The 26509-nt window shown below is 54.0% G+C and overlaps 2 protein-coding genes across 4 annotated transcripts in view; one reads left to right on the top strand and one right to left on the bottom strand.

The window, feature by feature from the left end:
* Nucleotides 1-428: 428 nt before the first annotated feature.
* Nucleotides 429-19881, top strand: RGMA (repulsive guidance molecule family member a). Its single transcript, XM_009276587.2, has 3 exons — nt 429-557; nt 13608-14119; nt 16707-19881. The coding sequence occupies exons 1-3, from the start codon at nt 476-478 to the stop codon at nt 17406-17408; spliced, it is 1296 nt and encodes a 431-aa protein (XP_009274862.1). The 5' UTR covers nt 429-475; the 3' UTR covers nt 17409-19881.
* A 2933-nt stretch (nt 19882-22814) lies between these two features.
* CHD2 (chromodomain helicase DNA binding protein 2) overlaps nt 22815-26509 on the bottom strand; it is an 89649-nt gene continuing 85954 nt past the window's right edge. For all 3 annotated transcript variants that reach the window (XM_009276585.2, XM_019471333.1, XM_009276586.2), the window contains one exon: nt 22815-26411. In XM_009276585.2, the coding sequence (XP_009274860.1) occupies nt 26078-26411 (334 nt within the window). In that variant the 3' untranslated portion in view covers nt 22815-26077. The remainder of the gene's footprint in view (nt 26412-26509) is intronic.

The following is a 26509-nucleotide window of genomic DNA, read 5'->3' as shown; positions in this document are numbered from 1 at the left end:
TCTCCCAGGCTCTTTCTTCCCCTCTTCCTCCCATGGCTGCGGTGCGCTGCGCTCCTTCCTCCGCCCCTTCCACGCCGCCGGAGGAGCATGGCCGGGGAGGCGGGCGGCTGCGCTCCGGCGTGGAGGAGGCGCAGGGAGAGGATGCAGACATTGGAAGGCAGCCGGGATGATTGATGGTTTGGGCTGTTTTGTAATGGGAGGGGAAGGAGAGGAGGAGGAGGAGAAAAAGTCTGTGTAATCTTTCAGTGCGGAGGCCACCGGAGCCCGGAGCTGGGGCCGCCCGTCCCTGCATCGCTCCGCGGAGCCATGTGGGGCTTTTGATTTTATTTTTTTTTCCAATTCTTTCTTTCGATTGATTTATTTTTCCCTTTTGTTCCTCTCTTCCTCTCTTCCCTTCTTTTTTTTTTTTTTTTTTTTTCTCTTTTTAAACTCTTCTTCCAGGGAGAGGATAGTGGTTAAAGCTCGAGCTGGATGGATGGGTATGGGGAGAGGGGCAGGATCCACAGCCCTGGGACTTTTCCAAATCCTCCCTGTCTTTCTCTGCATCTTCCCTTCAGGTAAGGAACAGCCTCTTTATTTTGAAGAATTTTTTTCCTGTATTTCTCGCAGCCCTTGGATAGCCGCCTCAGTTCCCCCTGTCTCTGGGCCTCTTTCTCTCTCCCTCTCTTTGGAGCAGTTTGCCACATGTTTAAAAAAAGCAAGTGGGGCTCAGTTTTGGTGTGTGGGCCCCCCCCCCATCCCCTTTTCCCCCAAGCAGTTGCGGTGGGTGTTTTTCCTTGACCTCGTCTTCTTTGTCTCCCCGCTGCCTCATCCCACAAGGAAGGAGACGGTCGGAATCAAAGCAATCCCGGGCGAAGGCAGCCGGGGGTTGTTGCTGACAGCGTCAGGCAGGTTACGTTGTTCTCCCGTTCCCGGGTGTGTTCTGTACCTTGAAAAGGGGGGGGGGGCGCGACCCGCACATTAACACCCCAGACGCCAAATTTCTGCCCTTGAGTGCAGGGTGGGGGGTCCCCGCTCCGAGCCCCCCGAGAAGGGAAGAGCCAGAGAGAGGTTGCGGAGGAGGTAAAGAGGGTCGTTGCTTTGCGATTTCGGGAAGGTCGGGTGTCCGTGGGGGGGTTGCACGGCCTCGCGGAGGGGGGGAGCACGGCCCCGGGGCTCACCCGCGCGCGGGCAGCGCGGCGGGCGGCGGAGGATGCGCGGGCGGCACGGAGCGGGCTCCCCCTTCTCCCCGCCGCCCCCCTTCCCCGGCCTCGGGCCGGGGTTTTTTGGGCTCGGCAGCATTATTTCGTCGGAAAACTCGCCCCGGCCGGGCCGGGAGGTGTTGGGCTGTCCGAGGGCGGGATGGCAACCAAAACCAAATGCTCCCGCGAGCATCGGCTCCCCCGGCCGAGCCCTCGCCCGCCGGCCCTTCCCCGCGCACCCCCGGCCGCTCGCACCTATTGCTGGTCTCTGCCTCCCCCCTCCCCATCCCCAGTTTGTTTGTATTGTGTCAGAAAAGGGGAGAATTTCAGAATTACAGCTGAAAACGCCATCTGTTTCCAATGAATCCCCCATAGTTTTTCACAATGTTTTTGGCAGATCTCTGCCTGCAAATTCCTTCAAGCCCTGAGTGCTTGTTTTTGTTGGGGGAGGGGAAACCCAGTCCACAGAGGCGGATTTGTTCCTTCCAAAACTCTCCAGTTTCTTTACCTCTTTTTTTTTTTTTTTTTTTTTCTCTTCATTTGCAAGGGGGAGGAAAAAAAAAAAGGAGAGAAAGCAGGAGGGAGAAAGCAAAGCCCTAACGCTTAAATCTCCCTGTTTATCTTTTTAGGTTAGTAAAACTTTCCTTTTTTTTTTTTTTTTTTTTCATTTATTAGTTTTTAAATCGCCTCTGCCTTTCTTTTGCATAACCGTAGGTGAAGCAGTCTTGCACACACATGTAGTAAATAAATAAATAAATAACTGCTTTACGCCCTTCCTCTCCTCTTTGCCCTCAGCCCTATTGCAGGAAAGCGAGCCTTTTCAGCGCTGCCCTTAGCACTGAGGTGTCCCTCCGGACCCCACTTCTCCCAGGGGACTTCCCAGCAGGCTGGAAGCTGAACCCCCTGTTTTTTCTGGAAACTCTGGAGCTGCTCCCGTATGTGTTGCTTAATGCCCTTTTTGGAGCGTTTGAGTTGCGAAGCGTTGAGGCTGTGAGATTTACGGTGCAAGAAAGAACTTGATAGGAGATCTGGCTGGCTGCTTTGTTTGATTCTCCCTTCAGCAGTCAAATAAGGTGCAAAGAACTGGCAGAACGAGGCGATCCGGAGCCCGCAGAAGCGGGGCGCAGGCGGAGACGGTGCTCCCCGTGCGCAGGGCTGGGAGCACACCGGGGGCTTTCGTTGAAAGCTTTTGGGGTGGGAAGGTAGGAAAAAGGGGGGGATTTATTCCCTGGCATATCCTTTGCTCCTTTTTCCCTGTGCTTCCTGGGAATTTGTGGGTTCCCAGGAGGTTCCCAGCCCTGGGGAAGCTCCGCACCCCTCCTGAGAGCCCCAGGTGAGCGGGGCCGCTGGAGGCTGCCCAAGTGGGTGCTCGGCGTGTCAGATCAGTGCCTTGCCGAGTCCTGCCCTACTTATTTATTTGCTTAACCCCCCCCCCTACTATGCGCACACCCCAGGCTGGATTCCTGCTTATGCTGCTCTCACACCGATGGCTTCACCCTGCTGCCTCCTGGGCAGCCCCCGCTGTCGAGCACCCTTGGGCTGGGGGCACCGGCGTGGGTCCCCCCTGCGTGGGTCCCCTCCCCGCGTGGGTCAGGGTGACCTCTGAGCGTGGGGCAGCTGGGGAAGGAGGTTTGGGCAGAGCAGGCCACTGCTGACAGTTTCCCTGGCAGAAGTCCTGCTCAGGGCTTGTGCCAAGTCCAAACGTCGGATGCTCACGGGTGCTCTCCCCTCCCAGCTGGGACCCTGATTTCCCGGGGTGCTCGGCTGATCCCCGCCTGTGCCTCCCTGTACGGGCTGTGCTGAGTTTTCTTGCAAATCCTTTCGTACCCTTTCGTACTTTCAAAGTCTGGCCCTGGGTGTTTTGCCCCAGATGTCAGGCTTTGCTCTCCCCCTCGTACTCCGGTTTGCTTTGGCTTTCCCTGTTTGTCTTCAGCTTTGCCGTTTTGGCTGTAATACACTCATGGCTCCAACAAAAAAACTGGGATTTTCTGCCCTTGGTCCATCTGGGCAAGGCGGTTGATTCCAGATAAGGATCTGTCCCTACTGGAGGTGTATCGGATCGGTTGATAAATAGCTTTTGTCTCAGTGGCAGGGAGGGACGTGATCGCAGCATTAAGCCGAAATTGAGAAGGGGGGCTTAGAGGCTGTTAAAACAACACCTCCCCAACCCCGAAAAAACTGGGATTTTCTGCCCTTGGTCCATCTGGGCAAGGCGGTTGATTCCAGATAAGGATCTGTCCCTACTGGAGGTGTATCGGATCGGTTGATAAATAGCTTTTGTCTCAGTGGCAGGGAGGGACGTGATCGCAGCATTAAGCCGAAATTGAGAAGGGGGGCTTAGAGGCTGTTAAAACAACCCCTCCCCAACGCTGCGGATGGGGAGCCGGGCCGGGGGCCGGGGAAGGTGGCAGCAGGGGAGGAGTGCGCCTGTGCGGGATGTTGTCAGGGCAGAGAAGAAGGGAGGGATTCAAACGTAAACCTGGAAATATTTTGGCTTCCCTGTTTTGTTGCTCACCCCTCCCCAACGCTGCGGATGGGGAGCCGGGCCGGGGGCCGGGGAAGGTGGCAGCAGGGGAGGAGTGCGCCTGTGCGGGATGTTGTCGGGGCAGAGAAGAAGGGAGGGATTCAAACGTAAACCTGGAAATATTTTGGCTTCCCTGTTTTGTTGCTCGCTCGGAGCCGGTCTTGCACTTGGAACAGGGAGTTCTCTGCGATTGCCAGCAAGGCTTGTTGTGGGGCTGGAAGGAGGCGCCTTGTTTTTAATGCAGATGGGGTGGATATGTTGCTTTTTTCCACAGAAAATCCTGAAATTCCCGGCCCTTTATTACTGGGAACGGGGGGATTTTAAGAGTGACTTTGGATTTCTAATGGCAGCAGCTGAGGTTTCCTTCTTTGTGGCCCAAACAGCTGCGCAGAGTCAGATGTGCACATGGAAGTGCTCACAGGGCTGGGCAGCCATAAAAACTTCCTAACCTGGGGGCTCTGCTCTGTCTCTGCACCAGCCTACTGTCCCCGGAGAGCCGGGCTGCAGCGCTGCATCAGGCCCTGGTGACAGTGAGTTTTGCGGTCTCTCTTTTGGCTCCCTAATGGGCACATCCCATAAAGCAACCGTAGGCTCTGGCAGGGCAGTGCACGGCCAGAGCAAGCCCCTCCTCAGCCCATCAGTCCTTCAGGGGACTCTCCAGCCGAGTCCTACAGCTCCCAAGCATTAGTGGGACAGCAAAGAAGGTCAAAGATGAGGGAGGTTGGCCCAGATGGATGGGTTTGATTTGGTTTGATTTGCTTTTCCCATTGGAGCAGACACCAAACTTGGAATAAGGGGGAGTGTGGGAACCCAGGACCAAAAGAGCATCGGGGTCCCAGGTGGTTTGAAGGGGGCCGGGGTGAACTCAGGGCTGCTGCAAGCCAGGAGTGATGTGTGCTGGGGCGACGGGGAAGGGTTTTCAGGAAGGATGGGGGATGCTCAGAGATGTAGCTGTGGTGGGGCTGGTGAGGGGGTGCCCTGGCCTTTTTCTGGCTGTCCGGGCAAATCCTGTCCTGGTGCTGCAGATCAGGAGCGAGCTGTGCAGACAGGGCCCTGCCTGACCGTGCACGGCACCCGGAGCGCACTTGTAAGAGGAGTGCCCCTAAATGCCTTTAAAAAGCTTTGTACCCAGCACTTGGCAACTACTGGGATGAAAAGAAGAGGATATTTATTCCCTTGTCCATGAGCTCTCAAAATAACAGGGCGTTCGATTGTAGCCTCAAGATTGCTTTGCACTCAAGTGCAGCCCGGCTGAGTAAATCACTGCTTCACCAGCTGAAATTCCTGCAGCAAGGGGGAGAATTGAATTATGGCCAACTGCAAAACCAGATGCCATCCCCTTGATGAAGTCATCGGGCTCTTACTGCGGAGAACAAGCTGGCTCCTACACACACGCAGCCCTCGTAGGCACAGACTGAACTGCTCTGTGTAACGGCCCGGCCATGGTGTGCAGGGCAGCCGGAGGCTGGCGTCCCTGCAGATGCGAGAACAGTAAGTCCTTCAGGGTGGAGCACCACAAGGGTGTCGAGTCCCACTTTCCGCTGCATAAGCATCCAGGGGAGTTTGGCCATTTAATTTCCAGCGATCAGAGCTATCCCTGCATATACAGCGTTTTTATGGGTCAGGCAGAGAGCAAGCTTCACTTGAGCCCAAAGTATTTTCTCCTCCCTCGGTTTCCTTTCCTTCCTGGACAGCTGTTGACTTTGGTCCCCAAAGCCCTAGTAATGATCTACGGCATTTTGGTTTTCGGACAAGCTACCTTTTTTTCTTGCCTTATGACACACTCCAGCCAGCCCTTTCTGCGATGACAAGGACATGTGGCAGGACAGTTTAGGGATGGATCCTGGCTCCGGGCTTTGCTCTTTGTGAGAGCATCACTGTGCTGGGGATGGGAGGGTGCAGAGCAGTGGGACTGGGGGGGGTGGGGGGTGGGTTCCAGTTAGAAGGTTAAGTTTTCTCTTAAAACCTGACCCCAAGGGGGCCAGCAATCAGATGCATTTAAAAATAAATAAACCTCTGAAGGTCTGTGGCTGTGAAGGAGGAGCAGATATTTTGGCTTCCATGGGGCACGAGTGATGGGGGAGTGAGTGTGGTGCTGGGTGGGAGGCCAGCCCGCAGGAGGGATCCACTAGATCCCTGCGTGTCCCCGGGTGCAGCTCCAGCATCAGTCGGGTGCCCACGTGGGTTTTCAGTGGGCTCGTGGGGCTGCTGTCTGCCAGCCGGGCAGCTGCCACCCCACGCCCTGCATGCAAACCAACGCCTCCGATTGAGATGCCGCAATTTTTTGGCAGGCATTTAATTGTATAAATTTGCCTCATCCAGATTTATGTGCTCCGGGCTTTTCTCCATCTCCTCGTTTCGTGTCTCATTTACCTCTGCGTTTGAAGGGTTGAAATTTCACAAGAACACGGCAGGGATGATTATTCCTAGAGGGAATCCACACCTGGGAGCAGAAAGTGTTTCCCTGCCAGCCCCGCTGCGGCCCGGGCGAGGGGGAGGAGGGTGAGGGACCTGCTGCCACACCTGGGGGGCCCCCGGGCGCTGGTGGGTGGCAGCCGTGCCTTCAAAGGCACCCTGGGAAAACAGCTTCGGCAGAGGAAGAGTGATGTCTGCTGGAAACCCGAAACACTCGGTGATGGGGGTGGCTGACGGAGGTGGCCTTGTCCGGGTACTGCTGCTTCAGAGGGATGGGGACATGGGTGGTGTTGGCCAGGGGAGGAAGATGAGGTGATGCTTCATGCAGGGGATGAGAGAGCGGATCCACCTCTCTTCCCACCGGGCTCATCTTGGGTGAAACCCTTCACATCCTCAGTGTCCTCATCTGTAAAATGGACCACTCCCCTCAAGGAGATTTACCAGCTCTTGAGAAGCGGATCCACCTCTCTTCCCACCGGGCTCATCTTGGGTGAAACCCTTCACATCCTCAGTGTCCTCATCTGTAAAATGGACCACTCCCCTCAAGATTTACCAGTTCTTGAGAACTGTTGGTGAAAGCGGCTGGGCGCTCCCCAGCTGGGAAAGCCCAGGTGTGCAGCTCCAGCACCACTTTCCAGCCTGCGGCATGCCGTGGCGGGGAGCCAGCTTTGTTAGCGCCCTTCTGCAGATGGAGAATTGGAGGAGATCGCCTCCCTCCCTTCCTCCCTCCTTCCCTCCTCGTCCTCCATCCACCAGCTCACGGTATGCGTCTGTGGAGCAAAACCCACATCCTCTGAACCATCCACCAGCGCTGCTGCTTCCGAGCTGGTGAAAGCTCAACGGTTGCGGCAAAGGCAATGCTGAAGCCTCACTCCCAGGATGAAGTTTTTAAGAGCAAAGTCTGTGACTGTTGCTGCTTTGGCTGTAAATGCTGGTTCCTCCTTTCAGCCCATCGTGCCTCCTGAACTTCCCAAGATTTGCCGGTAATTCTCAGAGCAGCAGCATCAGCCGCTCATGGCCGTGGCTATGAGCTCCATGGTTGCTGCTGTCTCCGATGGTGTCTCCTCGCCGTTCTCCCTGCATGGGGATGTCGAGGTGAGCGTGGAGGAGCAATGCTGGCCGGGGGGGGCCGGGGAGAGACACATTCGTCCCTGCTAAGCATGCCGGGTCAGTGGTAAGCTGACTCTCTGAGCCAAGGGAGCTGACTAAGTGACAGGAATGATCAAGGGCTCCTTCAGCAGCATCCAATGGTTCGTGCTGTAGCCGGTGAAGACACTGACTCCGCTTTTTTCCTGCCTGTGCTTGCCCGGTGTCTCCGTGACGCCAGGAGAGGAGAGATGGGGTCCGTGAACTCGGCGCTGAGGACAAAAGGGAGTTGGCCGTGGCAGGTCTTCCAGATGCTTTAGTGATTGACACAGGTTGAAACGCGAGAATTCCTTCTGTGTCCCTCTTTTGACTTAAGAAAACTGGAGAAAGCCTTTCCCCAGCGTCCTCTTGAGAAAGACAACGACTGGGTTAAAAGAAGCTGCATGGTTTGAGGTGTGCTCTCGGATACATCTAGAGCCACTCTATCAGCACGTCCTTTGCCTGGATTTAATGCATCTGCTGCTTTTGCCAGTGGAAGAGAGCACAAAACCCAGGCCCCGGCGTGGAAGGTGGCCCCTCCGAGCCAACCTCCCCATGCACGCCCTTGCAAAATATGAGCTCCAGCGCTTTAAGAGAGTCAGGTTTATTTTTCTCCTTCAGTTCGCTCCTCCTGGTCCTCCTCCCCCCACTTCAGTGCAACTGAAACCTGATCTAATCCCTTTGCACATGGGTAATTTATTGGTCTATTGGGCTTTTCTTGATGGCAAATTGCATTGTCTTTCTTCCTGGGTTGAGGCTTTGGAGCAGTTTGCTGCATTCCTGCAGCTCTTTTCTCAGGGCTGATCTTTCACACCCCCTCTGAGCACAGTCAAATCAGTTTTATTGGGCCTCTTTGTTATGCAAACAAGGCAATAATAACCAGGCTATTATTCTGCAAGATTGTGCTTGATTAACAGTTTAAAGTAGGTCGCTGGGAGAGCCCTGCACTGCCATCGAGCACAAATCCTTTCATGAAGCTTGGGTCATGTGGCCCTTGGGTCTTCCTCCCCCCACGGTGCCCTTTGGGGCTGCAGGAGAGCTGCCCCTGCCCAGGACACCCCATCCATCAGGGCTGCAGATGGCACCGATGGGCTCGTTTCTCTCCCTGGCGTGACAAGGCACTGGCTGATGCGTGTCGGCCCCGCAGCCCATGCGGGCGCCAAGACGCGGGTCCAGAATGGTCAGCATGTGGGGTGTAGACTTCCCCACTGGGACAGGGACAGCGCGACGGGCTGGATGCAAAGGGCTGATGTCTTTTCATCCCCTCTGGTTTTGCTTTGGACTCCTGAGATCTTGCTGGAAGGGATCCTGTCAGCTAGGTTTTTGAGGAGCAATGTGGGTTTTTTGACTCTGTTGGGATTGTTCTGGTGCTGGTGGTGACTGCTGTCCACCCGGGAGCCGAGCAGCCCACATCTCCTTGAAGCTGGTATTTAAATATTGAAGATGTTGCTGGTATTTAGCACCTCTGAGAATCGTGCCTTTCCTATTGAGGTGTCAGCATAAATATGTTTATTCAGATTACTTAAATAAATATGTGTTTAGGAGCCTAAGTCTAGGTGCTCAGATCTGAGGCCAAAGGTAATTATGTTTTTACTGTGTTCTCCGAAAAAGCCTTTTACTGCATGTGTGAGGCTTGCACATCTACACTTCAATCCATATATTTGGAAGGACACGGGATGATGTATTTGCATCACATGTGGGTGATGAAATACTTTCCAGCCCGTTAGTAACCAAGAGGATATTAAACAACATCTCTTAGCAGTGAACGCTTTAAATTTAACAGATCTGGTTAACATGCAGCCAAGAGTCTTAGAAGAATTGGCTTTTGCTTACTGAAATTAATTTCCAGTAATTCTCTTTGCTAGAGAAATTACAGGAGAACAGATGAATTGTTGATTTTGTGCTAGTTTTCTGGAAAAGCATGATTTGGGTAAATGAAATCCAGGTAACCTGACACCAGCTGAAGGGAAAATAGGGGGCACCGATAATTAAAAGGCTGTTAAAGTTAGATGCGTGCATGTAATACGTTTGAACACTTAATTTAACAGCGTGTAATATAATGTACCAATGACGAGGGCAGAGCAGTGGGACCTGGGTCGTGCGATACCCCAGGCTCCCGACCACGTGGGAGCTTGCCGGGGCAGGGGGACCACGGGATGCCTGCAGGATGGAGGACCGGTGCTTTGCAAACCAGGAGCTCTGGAAAAGGTCACGGCCGAACAGCACATCTTAGTGCCCACTGCGGTGCAACGCCCCGGCGAAAGGGGTGACCTCGGGAGAGCGGCGAGCGCGTGTCCCGCATTGGTATCGCCCGTCGGGGTGGTAGGTTTTGCGGGAAACAAGCCTGCTGGAGGGAGGTCTGACGGTGGGGCTGGGCAAACACCTTCCAGTGAGAACTTAAAAGTGCAAACCGTTTAGCTTATCTAGAGGATTGACAAGTGACTTGATTGCAGTGTGTAAATATCTTTGTGGGAAACATACTGGTTACTAACGGACCTTTTACTGCTTTGGAGAAAATCACTGGTTCTTTTTATGTCCTTACAATGAAGTCAGATAAAATCCACTTAGAACCAAGACCCACGTTTTGTAAAGGTGATAAACTCCTGAAACAGCCCACTGAGGAAAGGGGTGGCTTTTCAGACTGCGCAGACTGCAGAAGTCCTCATGGGAGGTATACCTGAACAAACACGGGGCACCGGGCTGCGTGGGGGGGGCTGTCTTAGTCCAGGTGATTTAATGATTTCTTCTGGCTTAAAACTTTCTGAAACCGTTGGTTTCAAGGTACGGAAGGAAATTTTGTCCCTGGTTTGAGTGGCACCGAGCCCTTGAAAGAAGAAGTTGATGGGGAGGTTGGGAGGTGGCTGAGCTACCGGGGGTTGAAGTCACGCGTCCCCAGGATGAAGGACCCTTTGCGATGAGCAAGGGTGGTGGCATCACCCAGACCCGGGGGTGTCTCACAGATCCCAGGAGAGCCTTGCTGGGTTCCTGCTTGAGAGGGGTTTGTTTCCGTGCTAAGTCATCTGTGGTTGAAAAACAGATCCATTGTGAGTCGATGGAAAATAGATTATGCGAAATTGAATGAATAAACATCGTTTCTTGGCCCGGGTACAAATGAGCCTGCACCGCTGTGCCAAAGCTGCTGCCAGATGGGACAAGGCAAGGCGTGCTTGTCGGGGGCAGGGGGGAGAGGGTCGTGTCTGCTCTCCTCCGCAGCCTTTACCGGCCGTGGTCCCTCCCCAGCAGCACGAGGGGTTTGCCAAACCCGCTGGCCACCAGTGCAGTCGGAGAAGCATCTATGGGAAAGCCCAGGCGTGAGCGGCCGGGCAGGGCGCGCGGCCCCACTCGCACACCGCCTCTGCGGCACCTGGCTTTGGAAATCTGGCCTTATATGGGGCCCTGAGCGAAACAGCAAAAAGGGGATAGGTGCCAAGACTGGAGCGATAACATCTTAAAGAAGAACGCTCCCCCTTCAGGCCCAGGGAGGAAGGAGATGGGCTTCCCTGCCCTTGGTTTTGTTTGTTGGTGTTTTTTTTAACTCGGTACCTTACAAAGTCATGCGTGACCCTGGGGCTTTGCGGCGGCGAGGGATGCTCGTCACAGGGATGCGTTTAGCACTGAGTGTCGGGGGGGCTGTTTTGCAGCAGCCCACTCTGTCAGTAGGCTGCCACAGCTCACGCGTGCATCTCCTGATCCAAGCAAATGAAGCATGTCCTTAAAGAGCAACAGGCTACAGCTTTATTCCTACTAAAAAAATCCCATCTACACAGCGGCTGAAGGGCTGGAGCAGCCTGGGCTCTGCAAGCTGTTTGCTGAATGGGATGCTTTGCGCGGTGCATCCCGTTGCCTTACCGCGCTGTCAGGTGAAGTGGGGTGTGGGTCCTGCATGTCCAGGGACGTGTCCTCCAGATCCTCCCGGGGCTGTGCTGGCAAGTCTGTCTGCAGTGACAGGGCGTTCGGCTGCATGCAACCTCAAGGCATCCTCAAACTGTACGTTAGCATAACTACTAGGAGAGCAATGATTTTAATTGCCTGATGCCACAACTGTTTGGGATAACCGGCAATCGTGGCACTGGTCACACTCCTGCATAGTTTTTTGACTCCTGCCTTCCACTGGGAGGGTCCTAGGGAATCTGCAAAGCTATGCTCGCAGTCTCTTGTCAGAGGGAGTGAAACGTGATAAACCCACGCCCGCACCGTGAGCGTCTCACCCCGGAACACCCCTGCTTGCACTCCCCGGGCCAGCAAACTCGCTTGCTCCTGTCACTCCCGACTGTGCTACCGTGTGCGATCGCCTGCATTAAATACCATCCCTTACTTCTCCCTCTGAGTTTAGGCACTGTGCTAGCTCTGGCATATTGCAGCAGCCATGTTTGAATGTATAGCCTCCAGAGCCAAGGCGGGCAGCGTTGGGGAGCCAGGCTCTTCTGCATGCTGGTAATGAGACATCATTTGCATCCTGTCTCTCGTCCAGGAGAAACGCTGAGCGATACGCTCCATTGCAAGCCAGTGGCTGTGATGGGAAGCCCACTAACAAGCAAAGTGTCTTTGGTGGAAAACCACTCTTGGGGCTGAAAAGAAAGGGACATGAAATAATAAATATTTTTAAATTTGACCCATAATGCAAGTGGCTTAGGAGAAACGTGAGCCCATGTCCCAGGTCGAAAGCTTGTTATCAATCAAGTCACCTCTGGTCAATGATGTGTGCTTCTTGCATGTTTAAATGGGATGCTGCCAAGACAAAACAGCTCCTGGGCTCTCGGTGCTGTTGCTAGCATCTGAGTTTATTAAACATGAATTTTAAAACTGTGAGGAACCTGTCACCATTTCCAATTTGCACTTCACTCTACTTGGAAAGGGAGAGGAGACAGGCTTGTTTCTTAAAGCTGGACTGCTTAGTGTTTTATAGCCTTGGTCTCCCTTTCTGATTTTCCAGCACCAACTATGTTTAGGTTTCCAGCACTGCAATGTTTAAAACTAAAACATACTGTTTTCCCTGAAACAATACTAGGGTTTGTAACTTTCTTTTTAAACAAACCTGAAACGGTTTTGGCACAGATGCCTTGCCAGCCTCCTTCTAAACAAACTCTGAGACAGGAATATACGTGTATGCCTGCGAGAGGCACCACAAAAGCATCTGGAAATGGTGGGGCTTTTCTTCTCGTCCTTCTGCTGCCTTTTGTGCCTGAGCCCATCCTGTCTCCAAGCCCTTCGAGGGGGTCAATTAAGAGGAGAGGAAGGAAAACACCATGAATTTTAAGTGGTGTGAGCCTGGGTTCACCCAGCAAGACTCCAGATCGGCATGGGCAGAGCAGTGTCTGCGCGATGGTCAATGGTGGCCATGTGCTTTTTGCACAGCTGCTTTCAAGTCTGCTTCAGGGAAGCCACCCTGCCCCAGGGAGCAGATGTTGGCGGGGGGGAGGAAAACAGGATCTGAATTTTTTTTGCCTTCCTCTGTCTTGCCAGCGAGCACCGGGGCTCTGGCTGAGCCCGCCGAAGGCCCTGCTGCCTTTGGCTTTCGCCTTTGCGTGGGCACTGCAAGGCGGGTGCGAAGGGGAGGCGGGGGCTCGGCTGGCATCCCCGCACCCTGCCCCACCGGTTTTTCTCCTCCACCTCTTGTTCTCTCTCAGCGAGCCATGGCGGGGAATGGGCTCCCGGGGCTCGGCAAAGGCGCATGGCAGGCAAGAAAGAGCTTTTTTTGGCTCCCACTTCTTTCCGGGAACACGGGCAAGCGCTGCTCCCGGCACTGCTGCAGCCCCGAGGATGGTGGGGTGGCTGCTGGCTCTGCTGCGCAGGGTTGGTCACGGCACAGATCCTGCTCTAACCTCTGCACATCGGCATGTGTCTGGGGCACAGCGGTCATGCTAGGGCTGGTTTCCCCATGCCTGTGGAGGAGGAAATGGAAGGCAGACAGATTTTTGCCCTGGTAGAGCTCGGTTTGGACACAACAGTAATTCATGCAGCACAGAGCTTTGAATGTCAAACCCTAAAAAGATATTAAAAACCACATTGCATCTCCCCCCACATTAATGATACTGCCTTATCCCCGCTAATGAGTATGTCCCATTCTTCCCCACCCTGGTTTTCCCCTCCAGGAGCATTCATCTAAAGGCTGGATGCTCTTTCCCATCTTGGCTTAAATTGGGGCAGATCCTGTTGGTTTCTTTGGCTTTGATGCATGAGATTTGGGTCATGTGAGAGGGTCATGTCTGGTGAGCGAGGCCGCATCACGCGGTAGAGCCAGTGTCACGAGTCTGGGCTGTGGGAGGAGGACGCCAGCCTCTTGGTGGGGGTAGAGTGGGATGTCCCACACACATGCATGCAAGCGTTGACCACCTTGTGTTTTCCTCCCCCTCCCCCCACAGTGACGTCTCCATGCAAGATCCTCAAGTGCAACTCTGAGTTCTGGGCAGCCACGTCGGGCTCCCACCACCTGGGCACGGAGGAGGCGCCCGAATTTTGCACAGCGCTGCGCGCCTACGCGCACTGCACCCGCCGCACCGCCCGCACCTGCAGGGGCGACCTGGCCTACCACTCCGCCGTGCATGGCATAGACGATCTCATGGTGCAACACAACTGCTCCAAGGATGGCCCCACGTCCCAGCCCCGCCTCCGGACATTGCCCCCCGGGGATAGCCAGGAGCGCTCTGACAGCCCCGAAATCTGCCACTATGAGAAGAGCTTTCACAAACACTCAGCTGCTCCCAACTATACCCACTGTGGGCTCTTCGGGGACCCCCACCTCAGGACTTTCACAGACACTTTCCAAACCTGCAAGGTGCAAGGGGCTTGGCCGCTCATAGACAATAACTACCTGAATGTCCAGGTCACCAACACGCCGGTGCTGCCTGGCTCCACAGCCACCGCCACCAGCAAGGTGAGCCTTGGGCACATCCCCATGAGCAGAGGTGGGCAAGGGCAGAGGTGCTTCTGAACAGCCTTTCTTTCCACCGTCTCTCTCCTCCACCATTTGCACATCTCCTTGGGGACGGTAAGACTGGGTGGGAGCTCCTCTGAATTTGAGTGTTTGGCCCTAAATATCAGACGCCCATCCTTCCTCTGTCCCCACCTTCACTTAAACAGCCTGTGGTTTCTTCCGGAGCATGTCCAGCCTCATCACGGTTAGCAGGCTGAGATGCTGCAGCTCAGAGGGCAATCATGGCCAAAGTTGGGAATGGCAAATTAAGAGGGCTCCCACCTGGGGGACTCCAGGTTGCTGTGAACAATCAGACCAGGAATGATGGTGGCACCTTTTGGGGGACACCCGAGGTCCAAGCAAACCTGGGACTGCTGTCCAGGGAGGCTCCAGCTTGCAGGGGAAGGCCTGGAGGGAGCTGAGCTCCTTGCACTGCCTTCCCCTCTGCTCAGGCTCGTAATTGTCTCCCTGGTTTGCAGCCGAGTCAAGGCATTTTGTGGAGCACAGTCTGTTCTGGTGGTGCTTTGAGAGCCTAAATAAACATCCTGAAGGTACAAGTGAAGATGTGCTGCTGTGATACAGCAGGACTTGTGTGACATGGCCTCAGCTTCAGGAGAGACCTGGAGCTGATGAACTGTTGAGTCACTCCGTGGTGCACAAGCTCTAAAGCTAACAGGCCACTTTTGTGCCAAAGAAAGGGAGGCTCAGCAGCAGGCATCCTCTTGCTTTTGGAAGATGTCCTGTCCTGCCATGTCTGAGAGATCCACTTCTCCTTACGTGTGGGGAGAGGAGAGAAGCATGTGTAGGACAGAGACTGCTTTTCAGCTCTGGATGTGACCTTTTTAGCCTGAGCTGGAGCTGGCATTCTGGTTTTGACCTGTCCCTAATAAACCTCCTTAAAGATACTTAATGATGCTCTCAACTCCTTACCTACCAAAAGACATCAAAACCTGCTGAAGCTTGCAAGGAAGTCTTGCTTGAGGAAAGTGGTCCCTAAGGACTTCATGGACCTGCAATTTCTAGGCTGGATCCTAGGATCACTATCCTAATTGAGCCTTTTCACCCGTTATCTGCCTCACGGGCTTGTGGTGAGGAGGGATTAGTCATGAGTTCTGCAGCATGAGCTGTGGAAAGCATTGCTGGGTCATTGCTTGGGTCATTGCTGTTGGAAAGGATGGGAGCCTCTTGGTTCATGGGGTTCTTTGTGTTCTTGCATGATGTTCTCTGGTCTACCCTTCTTCCTCCAGCCAGAGGCAGGGCTGGACCCAGAGGAGCTAGCAGGAGGTCCATGTCAGGGGTAGTGCAGCCTGAAACCCAGGGCACGGTGGTGCCTCGTGACATGGTTGAGGAGGGGATGGCAGGGCTGCCACGGGGCTGGGAGCATCTGGGCACTCAGCAGAGGAGTGGGTGGGAAAGAGGGACATTGCCAGGGCTCTGGACAGCTCTGGGCTCCTCGCCAGCACCACTGGGAGCAGAGGTGCTAGGAGCCACCACCATGCTCAGCCCAGTCCTTGGGGAGTCTCAGTTTTTCCCTTCATACTCGGCCCTTGGGTGTATCTGCCATGTAGCTGCTGGAGCCATCTCTCCTCCAGCCCCACTCTGGCCAGGTCTCAGTCTGCCCCTTCGTGGGGGCTATGTGGGGGGGGAGTGGCCCCCCCTTACTGCTCCTCCCTCATGGAAAGCGGTGCAAGAGGAAGAGCAAGTTTGCAAGAGGTGAAAGAGGAAGCATAGAGTTTGCATGGGAGGAACAGCAAGTTGCTCTTCCTCCCATGCGAACTCTACTCTTCCTCCTCCTCATCCAGCCTTCCCCTAAAAGCCAGGTCAGCAAGGGAAGAGCAAGCGCTGTCCCCTTCCTCCAGCAAGGGACCCCTGTTTGAGCCCAGCCAAGGGTGGGCAGCCGTGTTGGGCTCAGTCTACGCCCGTATCGCCCCTAGAAGTGCCTGTCCACTCGAACATGCTGAACACGTGTGTCTCTGCATGGTTGAGATGGAGCACGGCGTGTTCTGGGGCCCAGAGGAGAAGACTCTCTTGCTCTGGGAGTCGCCGGGGAAGGGAAGAGGTGCAGCCCTTGGGATGTAAATGCCGTGGGAGCTAGAGGAGAAACTCCACCACCTCTAGGAGAGTCAGGGCTCGTCCCCCTCTGTCTCTGCCAGGCCCTGGAGGCAAGACAGTGCTGCGTGTGCAGGCATGCTGCCACAAGCCTGTGAGTAGTGATGCTCCAACTAGCTCCAGCTACAAGGGAGCTCCTGTGTTGGGCCTGGAGATAACAGCGCAGATCCAGGTGGTACATTCAGTCCAGCCTCTGGGTCTTGACTCCATACATGGTCTCTTCATCCCTGTGCTGAAGCAGGATGGCCATGTCTGGGTGCCTAAAAGTTGGGGGGCGACTTCTCTAGGTTGAAGCACCTGCCTGTGACCTGAAGGCCATGCTCCTGGCCGGGCAGAGCAGACAGCTCCTCCACCTCCCATGCCGCTCCTGGTGGTGGCTGTATGCTCTCAGGTGGTCATCGCTGGTTGTAATCCTGTTCCTTTCTTTCGTCCCCCACAGCTCACCATCATCTTCAAGAGCTTCCAGGAGTGTGTGGACCAGAAAGTGTACCAGGCAGAGATGGACGAGCTCCCCGCTGCCTTTGCCGACGGCTCCAAGAATGGTGGGGACAAGCATGGAGCCAACAGCCTGAAGATCACTGAGAAGGTGTCAGGCCAACACATCGAGATCCAGGCAAAGTACATTGGCACCACCATCGTGGTGAGGCAGGTGGGCCGGTACCTCACCTTCGCCGTGCGCATGCCAGAGGAGGTGGTCAACGCCGTGGAGGACCGGGACAGTCAGGGCCTCTACCTGTGCCTCCGTGGTTGTCCGCTCAACCAACAGATTGACTTCCAGACCATCCGCTCGGCTCAGGCCACAGAGGGTCGTGCTCGTAGGAAGGGGCCCAGCCTGCCAGCCCCCCCCGAGGCCTTCACATACGAAACAGCCACGGCCAAGTGCAGGGAAAAGCTGCCCGTGGAGGACCTCTACTTTCAGTCCTGCGTCTTCGACCTCCTCACCACGGGGGACGTCAACTTCATGCTGGCTGCTTACTATGCCTTTGAGGACGTGAAGATGCTTCACTCCAACAAAGACAAGCTGCACCTCTATGAAAGGACACGGGACCTGGCCCCAGGCAACACAGCTCCCTCAGGGACCCCCCCCACCCTCTGGGTAGCACTGCTGTGTTTGAGTCAGTGTTGGTTGTGCTTGTTATAGAGGTTTGCTCCTTCACACCACGGAGAGCAGGTAAAGAGGAGCAGGAGGGAAACAGGGATGAGATGGCCCTGCTGGACAACAGGAGGTTGGATGTTGGAGCCGCATGGGTTGTCCTCAAACCTCAGCCTCTCTCTTTGGCACCAGGTCCTCCACCTTCCCAGCTCTTGCCTGGGAGGAACGTGCTGCCAATGGGACCAGTCAGGAGTTTTTGCTGGACTGTACCTTGTCTGGACCTTCCTCACCTCCCCCTCTCTTCCTTCTCCTCTTCCTCCTCCTCCCAGTAGTGTGGGTGCTGAGGAGCCCCCACCTCCTTGTAGCGCTCCCCCAGGTCCAGAAAATGCACATGGTGACTGTGACTTTGGCATGCATCAACATGGCTTTGTCTTTGAAGAGCAGAGCCTGCAAGGAGGGCACAGAGCAGCGAGACGGGGCCAAGCCTGGCCAGCACAACGGGGCTGGGCTTTCTGCTTGCCAGGGCCGTGCTCCACTTTTCGGGCATGTCTGCAGCCCCGTTGTTGCAGAAAGTGGTGCAAGGGGACAGAATGGTGGGGAATAGTCCCACGCTTGCCCAGCCACTGGTGCCAGGCATCTTCTGGGTGGAAGGAGGACACGTTCCTCAAGCCTCAGCTTACGTTTGCTGTGGTTCAAAGGGCATCTCCTATTTTAGCCAGTTCATTTGGCTGATTCTCTCAGTAGTTTTATTCCTGGCTCCCTTGTCTCTGCCCGGACCCACCGAGGAGTCTTGATGGCAACAGAAGAAACCTGGCCAGTATTCAAGCGGTTTCTGCAACTTCTGCCCAGCGTTGGACAAGTTCCTCGCACCATTTGCTCCCCAGTCCCCTAAAACTGGCAGCGGAGAAGCTGCCTAGTGGGAGACCCGATCCACACCTCCCTCCACCCCTGCACCCACTCGCCTGCCTGCAGCTCGGCCAGGCCCTGGGATGGAGCAGGAGCGTTGCGCTCTGTTTGTTTGCTGCTAGGTCTCTGCTCTGCTCCTCATCCTGGGGCCACGACTTGCAACCCCATTGCAGACCAGTTGCACCTTAAGCCCTTCTGGGCTTGAATCAGAAATGGGGCAACGTTAGAAATCCAGCCAGGAGATGGGATGCAGCAGAGGACCCCCCAACTGCCTCCAAATGTCTGTTCCCTGCCTCAAAACCGTCGATAATCTCCTTTCCCCACCACGTAGTGCTGCCCATCTCCTCCTCTCCATGTTCCTCTGTGGTTCACCTCATCGCTCACTGAACAAACAGCAAGACCACCTTTGGTCTGTGTCTTGGAGACCTCCTGATGGGTTTCCCCTCCTTTCCTCAGGGGGGAAGTTCCCAGAAACAAGCCCCAAAACGTGTCACTCTTGGGGGCACCTCCTGCTCTCAAGGGAGGTCTCTGGCTGTGATGAGACAAGCTAGCACCAAAAGAGGTGGGAACAGGCTACATTTGGCAGTCTGAACTGGTGCCAAGAGGCAGCCTGGTGTAAATACTCAACGTGACTATTCATTGTGTCCTAACAGCTCTAGAGCTCCATTTGTAAAGCAGCAGAGAAATGCAAAATTGTGTCAATGGATGTAATTTATATTGTCTCTTTAATATATAGAGCCCTGGCATTGATCTCGTGTGACTGTACAGATGAAGAGATGTAATTGGTTTTTAAATGTTTAAGGAAAGAAAAGAAACAAAAAGATGTGTTTACTACTTTGCTCCTTGCTTTGTTTGCTGGTGCCCCAGGTATTCTGTTTAGGGAGATTTTGAAATAAGGATATCACAGTGTGGAGGCGCTGAGGAGAGCAACCACTGGACCGCGGCACAGGACAGTTTAGTTTCCCAATGCACTAATTGCTCAGCCAGGCTGATTTGGACTCTTTGTTTCCTTTGTTCAAGAAAGAACCAAGGTTTTGTCTTCCCTAGAAATTCAGAACGCGAGTTTTGAAAGCCAAAATTTGTCACTGGGTAAGAGGAAACATTTGTTTCTTGCTGTGTTACCCCATAGATAACAGCAGCTGTGCAAAGCATCCCTCTGAAGAGACAGTGCTTCTTGAAAGCGGTCTTAGCTGGCCAAGCCACAGCGTGCCAACAAGTCAATACTTCCCTTAAGAACTCCCTTTCCTATAAACTGATCGCCCTACAGCACGATGCGCTGTGGGTTAGGGGTAATTTCCAGCCAAGGAAAGTCCATTTGATTATGGCATGGCTCAGTCCCACTGTCCAGGTGAGCACTCCAGTGGTGGCCGGCTGTTGTACAGTGGTTGGGGCTATCCCTATTTTAGAAGCAAACAGTGAAGCACTTTATTTTGGTTGTGTTTGACCCAGTCCTGGTTAAAGGTGAAGTGTGGCCAAGAAAGACCCGATACTTGGAAACAAAAGAAATCCGTAGGCAAAGGGGGGGCGTTACAAGAAGACCCCACACACACCTCCACCCTGTGTTGAGACCCACGGGAGTGTCGCCGCGTGTATATACTGTAAATTATTTATTGAGAGAAACACAAGTAAAGTTTGAGGTTTTTTGACAATAAATGAGTGGGTCTCATTTTGTTCCCAGTGTGTTGGATGGTGCCGTTCACCACTCCAGATGGAAATGCTGCCCCATTTCTGCATTCACTAAAGCAGCTTTCTTCTATCTGTAACCCAAGGATCCTTTCAGAGCTGTCCTAAATTCTCCTGAGAGTTTCACTCTGGGCTTTTATTTATCTACAGCCAAATGAGAAAACTAAAAAGGGGGTGGGGAGAGAAAATACAGATAATAAACTATTGGAGCTGAGCCTTGCTGGGAAAGGAGATGCGCAGCAATGGAGTCCGAGCAGGTATCGTCACCCTTCCCCTGCTCACCCTAGCAGCTGGGATGTGCACCCCAATGATTTCCCCTTTCTTGGGCATCGCTCTTGGCCCCAGTAGGGTCTGTTACCGCCCTCTAATGAGGGAAACCAAAACTGCAATTTTTTTTGTTCATTTTCCTTTTTTGAAAAGCTGAAGGGCTCCTTGCCCTTGCAGCTGGGGCCAGGGAGATGCTGAGGCCGGGTGGGACAAGGGCATCAACTGAAAACACGTCATTTGGGCAAATCCATGCAAAGACACCCAGCACCAGAGATTTGAGACCCGACCTCCCCCTCCTTCAGAGCCCTGAAGAACCAGCAGCTTTTGGAAAGAGCCAAACGCGTTCCCTCTGCCACCACTTGCACCAGCTCACAAGAGCTCGGCTTTAGCCACATCTGCAGCGTCATATAAAAACTGCCCAGAGAGCAGGGGGCCTGGGGGTCTCCCTCACTTGCTGCCCTGCCAAGACATCACCGATGGTCCCCTGCTCACCAGCCTTGGGCAGCGAGCAGGCAGCAAGAGCACACCTGCATCTCCCGGTGGGACAAAGTGCTGGATGTACGGGGATGGTGACCCCTGAGTGACCGGAATGCCCCCATCCTTAATCACACCTGGCACTGAAGCTTCCCCAGGAGGCGAGTAGGGAAGGCACAGGCCATGCAGGGACACCAGGGCACAGGGGCGGTGGTGGCAGCAATGACCCTATGGCATCTCTGAAAGGTTCAAATTGCTCTCCAGGTCATGCTCCGCAGCCGGTGAGGGTGCAGCCCCAGCCTCTGCGGGCAGCCCCTGGGGGCTCCAGGGTCCCATCCCATCCCACCCCTCTGCCTGAAGCACGTCGTCCTGTGGTAGATGGCTGCTTAAGTGCCACAGCCTGGCGTCTCAGGTATGGTTTCAAGCCCCGTTTTGGCCGTGCCTGCCCATCCCCTGGCCTCGGGCCAGAGCCTTGGCTGCTCCGAGCTTTGCATCCGACCACGCCGGGTGAGCGGGGACACCGCAGCCGCCCGGCCGCTCTTCACACCCGGCTCTCTGGGAACAACCACAACTGCAGAATGCTCTTCACCAAAAACCGGCTTTTTGCTGGGAACCGGCTGCCCTCTAGAGGGTCCGCTCTGGCACGGCAGAAAGCAAAAAGCGGGGGCTTCTCGGCCTCCCCGTCCCCTCACTGGGGTGGGTGTGAGGCAGGGCTGGGGGTCCTGCTCCCTGCGGCTGCACGACGGCTTTGCCCACCACCTTGGGCAATGGGTCCCCTCACCCAGATAAGCCAGCAGCAGTGACCACGGCTCCATGTGCAATGTGGGCACAGCCCAGCCCTGGCCCCCGGCCCTGCCCAGCACCCTGGGATGGCCACAGCGCTGCATGGACCACGTCCTTATGGAGGAGACGCTCCTGTGGGACCGACTGGACCTGCAGAGGTGCGGGAGGTTGCATCATGCCAAGGGGTCATTTCCCCATCGGTTTTGATGAGGCCTCAGGATTTAACTGTTTGCAGCATGGTGCTGCGGATACAGGCTGGCAGGGCGATGCTGGGCTGAGCTGTGCCAGGGAGCCAGTGCCGATGTCCCCCGGCATCAGGGTGCCCATATCCTTACCTGCACCACTGCTCCGGTTCCTCAGGCCCCTGCTTCTCAAGCTTTCCTGTGGGTACCCCTGGATAAAAGATGAGTCAGCGCTGAATTAAAAAGATCACCTGCCTCAGGTAGATTCACACCCCTGTGCTCCAGGGGAGCACAGGGACACCTGGACCAGCTCCCCAGAGTCCCTGCACCTCCCTCCAGCCAAGCCCCCTCTCCCTGCCACAACCCCACAGCTAACAGCAAGTCACTCTTTCCATTAGGAAATCCATTTTTCAGGGGCATGTAACTCAGCTGTGGAATTTCACTCTTGGCTGAAACTTGGCTCAGCAGCAGAGAGGCTGGGAAGGGCTGGACCCAGTGGCTACAGGTGTGAAAAGCCCTTTTTACAATGAGCTCTTACAACTTGGGAGAAACAGCTTCAATCCCTGCACCGTGTCTTGCTGTGTGGGCCTCAGTGTGAACGGGTGGAAGGTAAAGGCCAAACCAAAGCAGCCTGCAGGAATGCCATCGCATCCCACCTGGGGAGAGGGGAGATGCATATTCTGCCCAGGAGGGGCCAGGGACAGAGCAGAGAACTCCACCGATGCAGCAGGAGAAGCACTTCTCCTAGAGAAAGGGGAATTCTCCCTGGAAAGGGTCAAAAAAAAGTTTACACACCCCTAGAGATCCAGAAAAGACAGAGGTTGGATAAACACAAACATCGGTACCATCCCAGTAAAATCCTGGTGCAAATGGGTGAGGAAATGCACGGCTTCTCCTGATCGGGTGGAAATTCCCATCCAAAAGGGGTTTCCAAGTCTCTATCACCACAGACCGCAAAACTATGTAAAACAGTCGAGAAGAACATGCTTATTCCTGCACAGTGAAAATACCCATCCCGGCATGCCCGTGGCTGGCAGGAATGGGCCCTGCGATCCCGTAACAGCCCCGGTTTTAGGCGCTCGTCCTGTGCTTCCACCAGACCTGCCGCCGTACCGGAGGGCTGCAGGATCCTCCCAGACACACTACGCTGGGGCGGTTCTGAAAATCTCAGTAACACTTTTTAATATACAAGAATCAAAAGTACAGCAGTTTTACAATGTAGGAAAATTTAATACATACTATATAAACAACATATTTACATCAGAAATCACTAGGACAGTGGCATCTTTTCACAAATATAAATTAATATTAATTACTGGTTTTAGTCAACAGGTTTAAAAGTCCACATTTTTACAGTAAGAGTCCTTCTCTCCCCAGAGGGGAGGCGGAGGTCAGGAGGAAACGGGTGAAAGCAGAATAGTATTTTTGTGTGGATCACTTAAATTGTTCACGTAAGGACTTCAGAGAGCTGTTAAGTGTCCACTTTGGTTGGGCACTGCATCGCCTGTCCGCAGCAGGTTTTAGTCTGCAGGACTTCCATCATGCGAATTCACAACTTTACACCATTTCCAAAGGGGTCAGGCCGAAAAACTCTTTTTTTAAAAATAAAAACCCAGCAAGTTGCTACTTTTTCCTGCAAAGAGGCTAGAGGGAATCCTGCAGCTGGTTTGGAAGGAAGAGCTGTACCAGATGTTGACACAAACACCGCAGTGAAGTTTATGGCTGTGGACCTGTCCCCCTCTGATCCCACTCACATCCAAGTGGCTGTGTCTGGTTATGGTCCCTGTTGAGGGGACATAAAATATGCGTGCGTGTGTGCTTGGGGAGGACTTTCTCCCAAATCTAGTTCTCCAGCTTCATTAAAACCAAACCCAGTGAAGACCCACCCACCACAAGTGAACAAAACTATGCGACTCCAGTATCAGGCTAACGTGACAGCGGGGACAGCTCTTTGGTGGATAAGGGTAAAGCTTTTGCTGTTGCACAAGAAGGAAACCCCAACCAACCTCATACCTGGGACGAGCAGAACCACCCCCCACCCCCCCACACCTGGACACAGTAAAAGCCTCTTGCTGGGGTTCAAAGTTTTCCTGCACCAACCGTAACACTGGTCTGGCCAGTATTGCCTTTTGCTACAAGTGTATGGCACAAACTTTCCATCACGATAGCACCGCTTGGTGAACAAAAAGAGCAATTCTCTTTGCCCCTCTGAGGTTTCTTCCATTTTCACATTAAAAGCTAATACCTCTGAAAAGAAAGGACCTCTTTGTTGAATATCACAGCAAGTGTGCCTGCAATCACAGCTTAGTGAGAAACGCAGCGGAAACACGCTATCTCAACACCTCCCATCACCCGGCAGCTCCAAGGGGGACTGTGGAAGACTCGCCTTCACCTCCTCCTGCACAAGTAAACACAAGCGTTAACACTTTCTCGGGGCAGTACAGCGTTGCCCATACCGGTTAGCCCCTACGGAAGCAAAATTGCCCTGCATTTGGTGGAAATCTTGCAAAATAAAAACAAAAGGGGAGCAAAACGCTTCCCGTGTGTCCCGTTAAAGCAGCGGGCTCAGAAAGGAGTGAGTGCGGATTTCAAGGGATGCACTGCGTGGAGGGGGGACATGGGGGTATTAGTGTCGGTTTGTGTGCGCCTTCCAAGGCGCTGGCTGGAGTCAGGAAGCCAGCCCTGAACACCCATCTCCCTTCAGTCTTTCCGGGAAAGGACATCACAGCTTATTAGGGTCAGATACTGGCATCTTAACAGGAGGCCCAGCTTCTGTCCCCCACCAAAAAGAGGAGTCTGGAACAGCCTGGTCTTTAATACTGTGCTCCGGGAGATGACACATCCCCAGACACCACGCTCTAGGCAGCCTGGCTGTTGGGAGAGCTTTGTGGTCTCCAGGGATGTGAATCTACGAACAAAGACCTAGGAACTGAAAAATAATCACCCAAGCTACTTCTAGCCAGCAATCTGTGCGCAACCCCTCTCACCACACCACGGCCTCCAGGCTGGACACTGTTCTGCATCATACGCTGTGGCTCGAATACTTGGAGGAGTGTTTGCTCTGAAGTCCACTGAGCTGGGATGGAGACTCCTCTTTTCCCTCTGCCATGCTGGGCTCCTCAGACATTTGCTCCAAGGATTTTTAAGGACCCAGTCCTGAACTCCTCATTCTCTCCCTGCTCACTTAGGTGCTAAGTCCCCAGGCACATTTCCAATTTAGACACAGAAGGTTCAGTGCAGGTACTTTTAGCAATTCAGCGTTACTGCTGACTGCTGGAATGGTGGCAGGAAGGCGACCATTCGCTGAACAGCGATCAGTCCAATGGATTCCTATTCAATTCTGCTCTACCATCCCTTATCTTTTGGTTGCAGTAAAGGTTTGTGATCACTGTTTCGCAAGGCGCAGAGAGAAATGACTTGCCCGAAGACTAGAGCACTTCAGTGACAGGGAGGTTAGGAGCTTCAGGATCCCCAGATGCCCAGAGCTGTCTTTTGACCTTGCAGCTCCCAGTCAGCATCTGTATTAACTCCTGGACCATCCAAGCTGCCCATGTCAGAAGAGAAGAGGAGTTTTGTTATGAATTCCTGAGCCCTGTCCACTGGGAAATACTGTTCTCACCCCAATTTCTTTCCTACTGGTTAGAAGTGAACTAAGCCTTTGCTAAGGAAGTCTTTTTTCCACATATCCCAAAGCCTCCCGGAGTCAAGATTTGGCAGTTCCAGCCCTGAGGTGGGAGGAGGATGGCCAGCACCTCTTCTGTTGCAAGGGACACAACAGCACTCAAAGCAGAGCCAGTTTCTTGAAATGGATAAAGACATGAGAAATGATAATGTGGCCAGAAAAGCGATGGATTGTCACCAGCACAGCTCCAACTCCTTTGGAGTCACTCTGCAGGGACGTCGAGTCCCTCTTTCAACCAAAAGCTTGGCTGCTGAGGGACTCTCCTGTCCCTCCTTGAATACCCTCCCGTTGCCCTATGCTGGTTACACACAAAGCCCAGCCCAACCAGTTTATATCCCCAATCCCAAAGCAGCATCTGTCACGTAACATCAAGTCAGAGCAGGCACACAGCCTTCTGCACAATCCTAAGCAGCATCGATCCGCCTTCTCAGTTTGGGGAAACACTGGCTGGGGAAAATTCCCTTGGGTCCATCGGACTGGGGAAAACAAAAACAAAACAAAGAATGAGGCAGCAAGGCTGGTTCCAGCATTCAATGGTAGAAGAGGGGAAAGGAAATGGGAATCCAAACCAGAACCGAGAGCTAGGGAACATCTTCCTCCACCTGCTCCCCCAAAATCCTCCTTGACCCAGCAAGATGATAGCAGCATGTTCAGAGTTTCTGGTTGCTGGCTTGGAGAAACCAGCCACTGTTGCATCAAACCAAGTATTTCAGACGTGCGCTTTCCCCCTCTCAGTCACTTTATGTTTTCCGAATGTTCCAGTTATAATCTGGATTGTTTTTCTGTTCTAACGACCTATCCAGAGGTGACCTGTGATCGAGAGGTGACTTGGAATCGTGGGGGGATTTCTGAGAGGGGGGTGAGCGAGGGTCCGACACTGCAGGGTGAGGTGGAGGGAGAGGCTGTTTGTAATCTCCCGATTTGTCTGTGTGGAAGGACCGGTAGTGGTCCGAAGGTCCTTGGCCATGGTATCCCATGGGTGGCCTGTGATCAGACATCCGTCGGAAATCCTGCTGGTGGTAGTTCTGAGGCCTGAACTCATCGGATCGTCGACGCTTGGAATCATGGTGGTGCCTGCAGAAAGAAAACGAATGGATGGAGATCAGTTCCCCAGGGAAAGCCTGGCCACCGCAGCCAGGTGCGTCGTTGCAAACTCCTCCCAGCGGGAAAGC

Source organism: Aptenodytes forsteri, unplaced genomic scaffold (genome assembly GCF_000699145.1).
Source record: "Aptenodytes forsteri isolate BGI_AS27 unplaced genomic scaffold, ASM69914v1 Scaffold1, whole genome shotgun sequence".
In the NCBI taxonomy this organism is placed as follows: Eukaryota; Metazoa; Chordata; class Aves; order Sphenisciformes; family Spheniscidae; genus Aptenodytes; species Aptenodytes forsteri.
The sequence above is the reverse complement of the archived record's forward strand: the minus strand, read 5'-3'. Positions and strand labels throughout refer to the sequence as shown.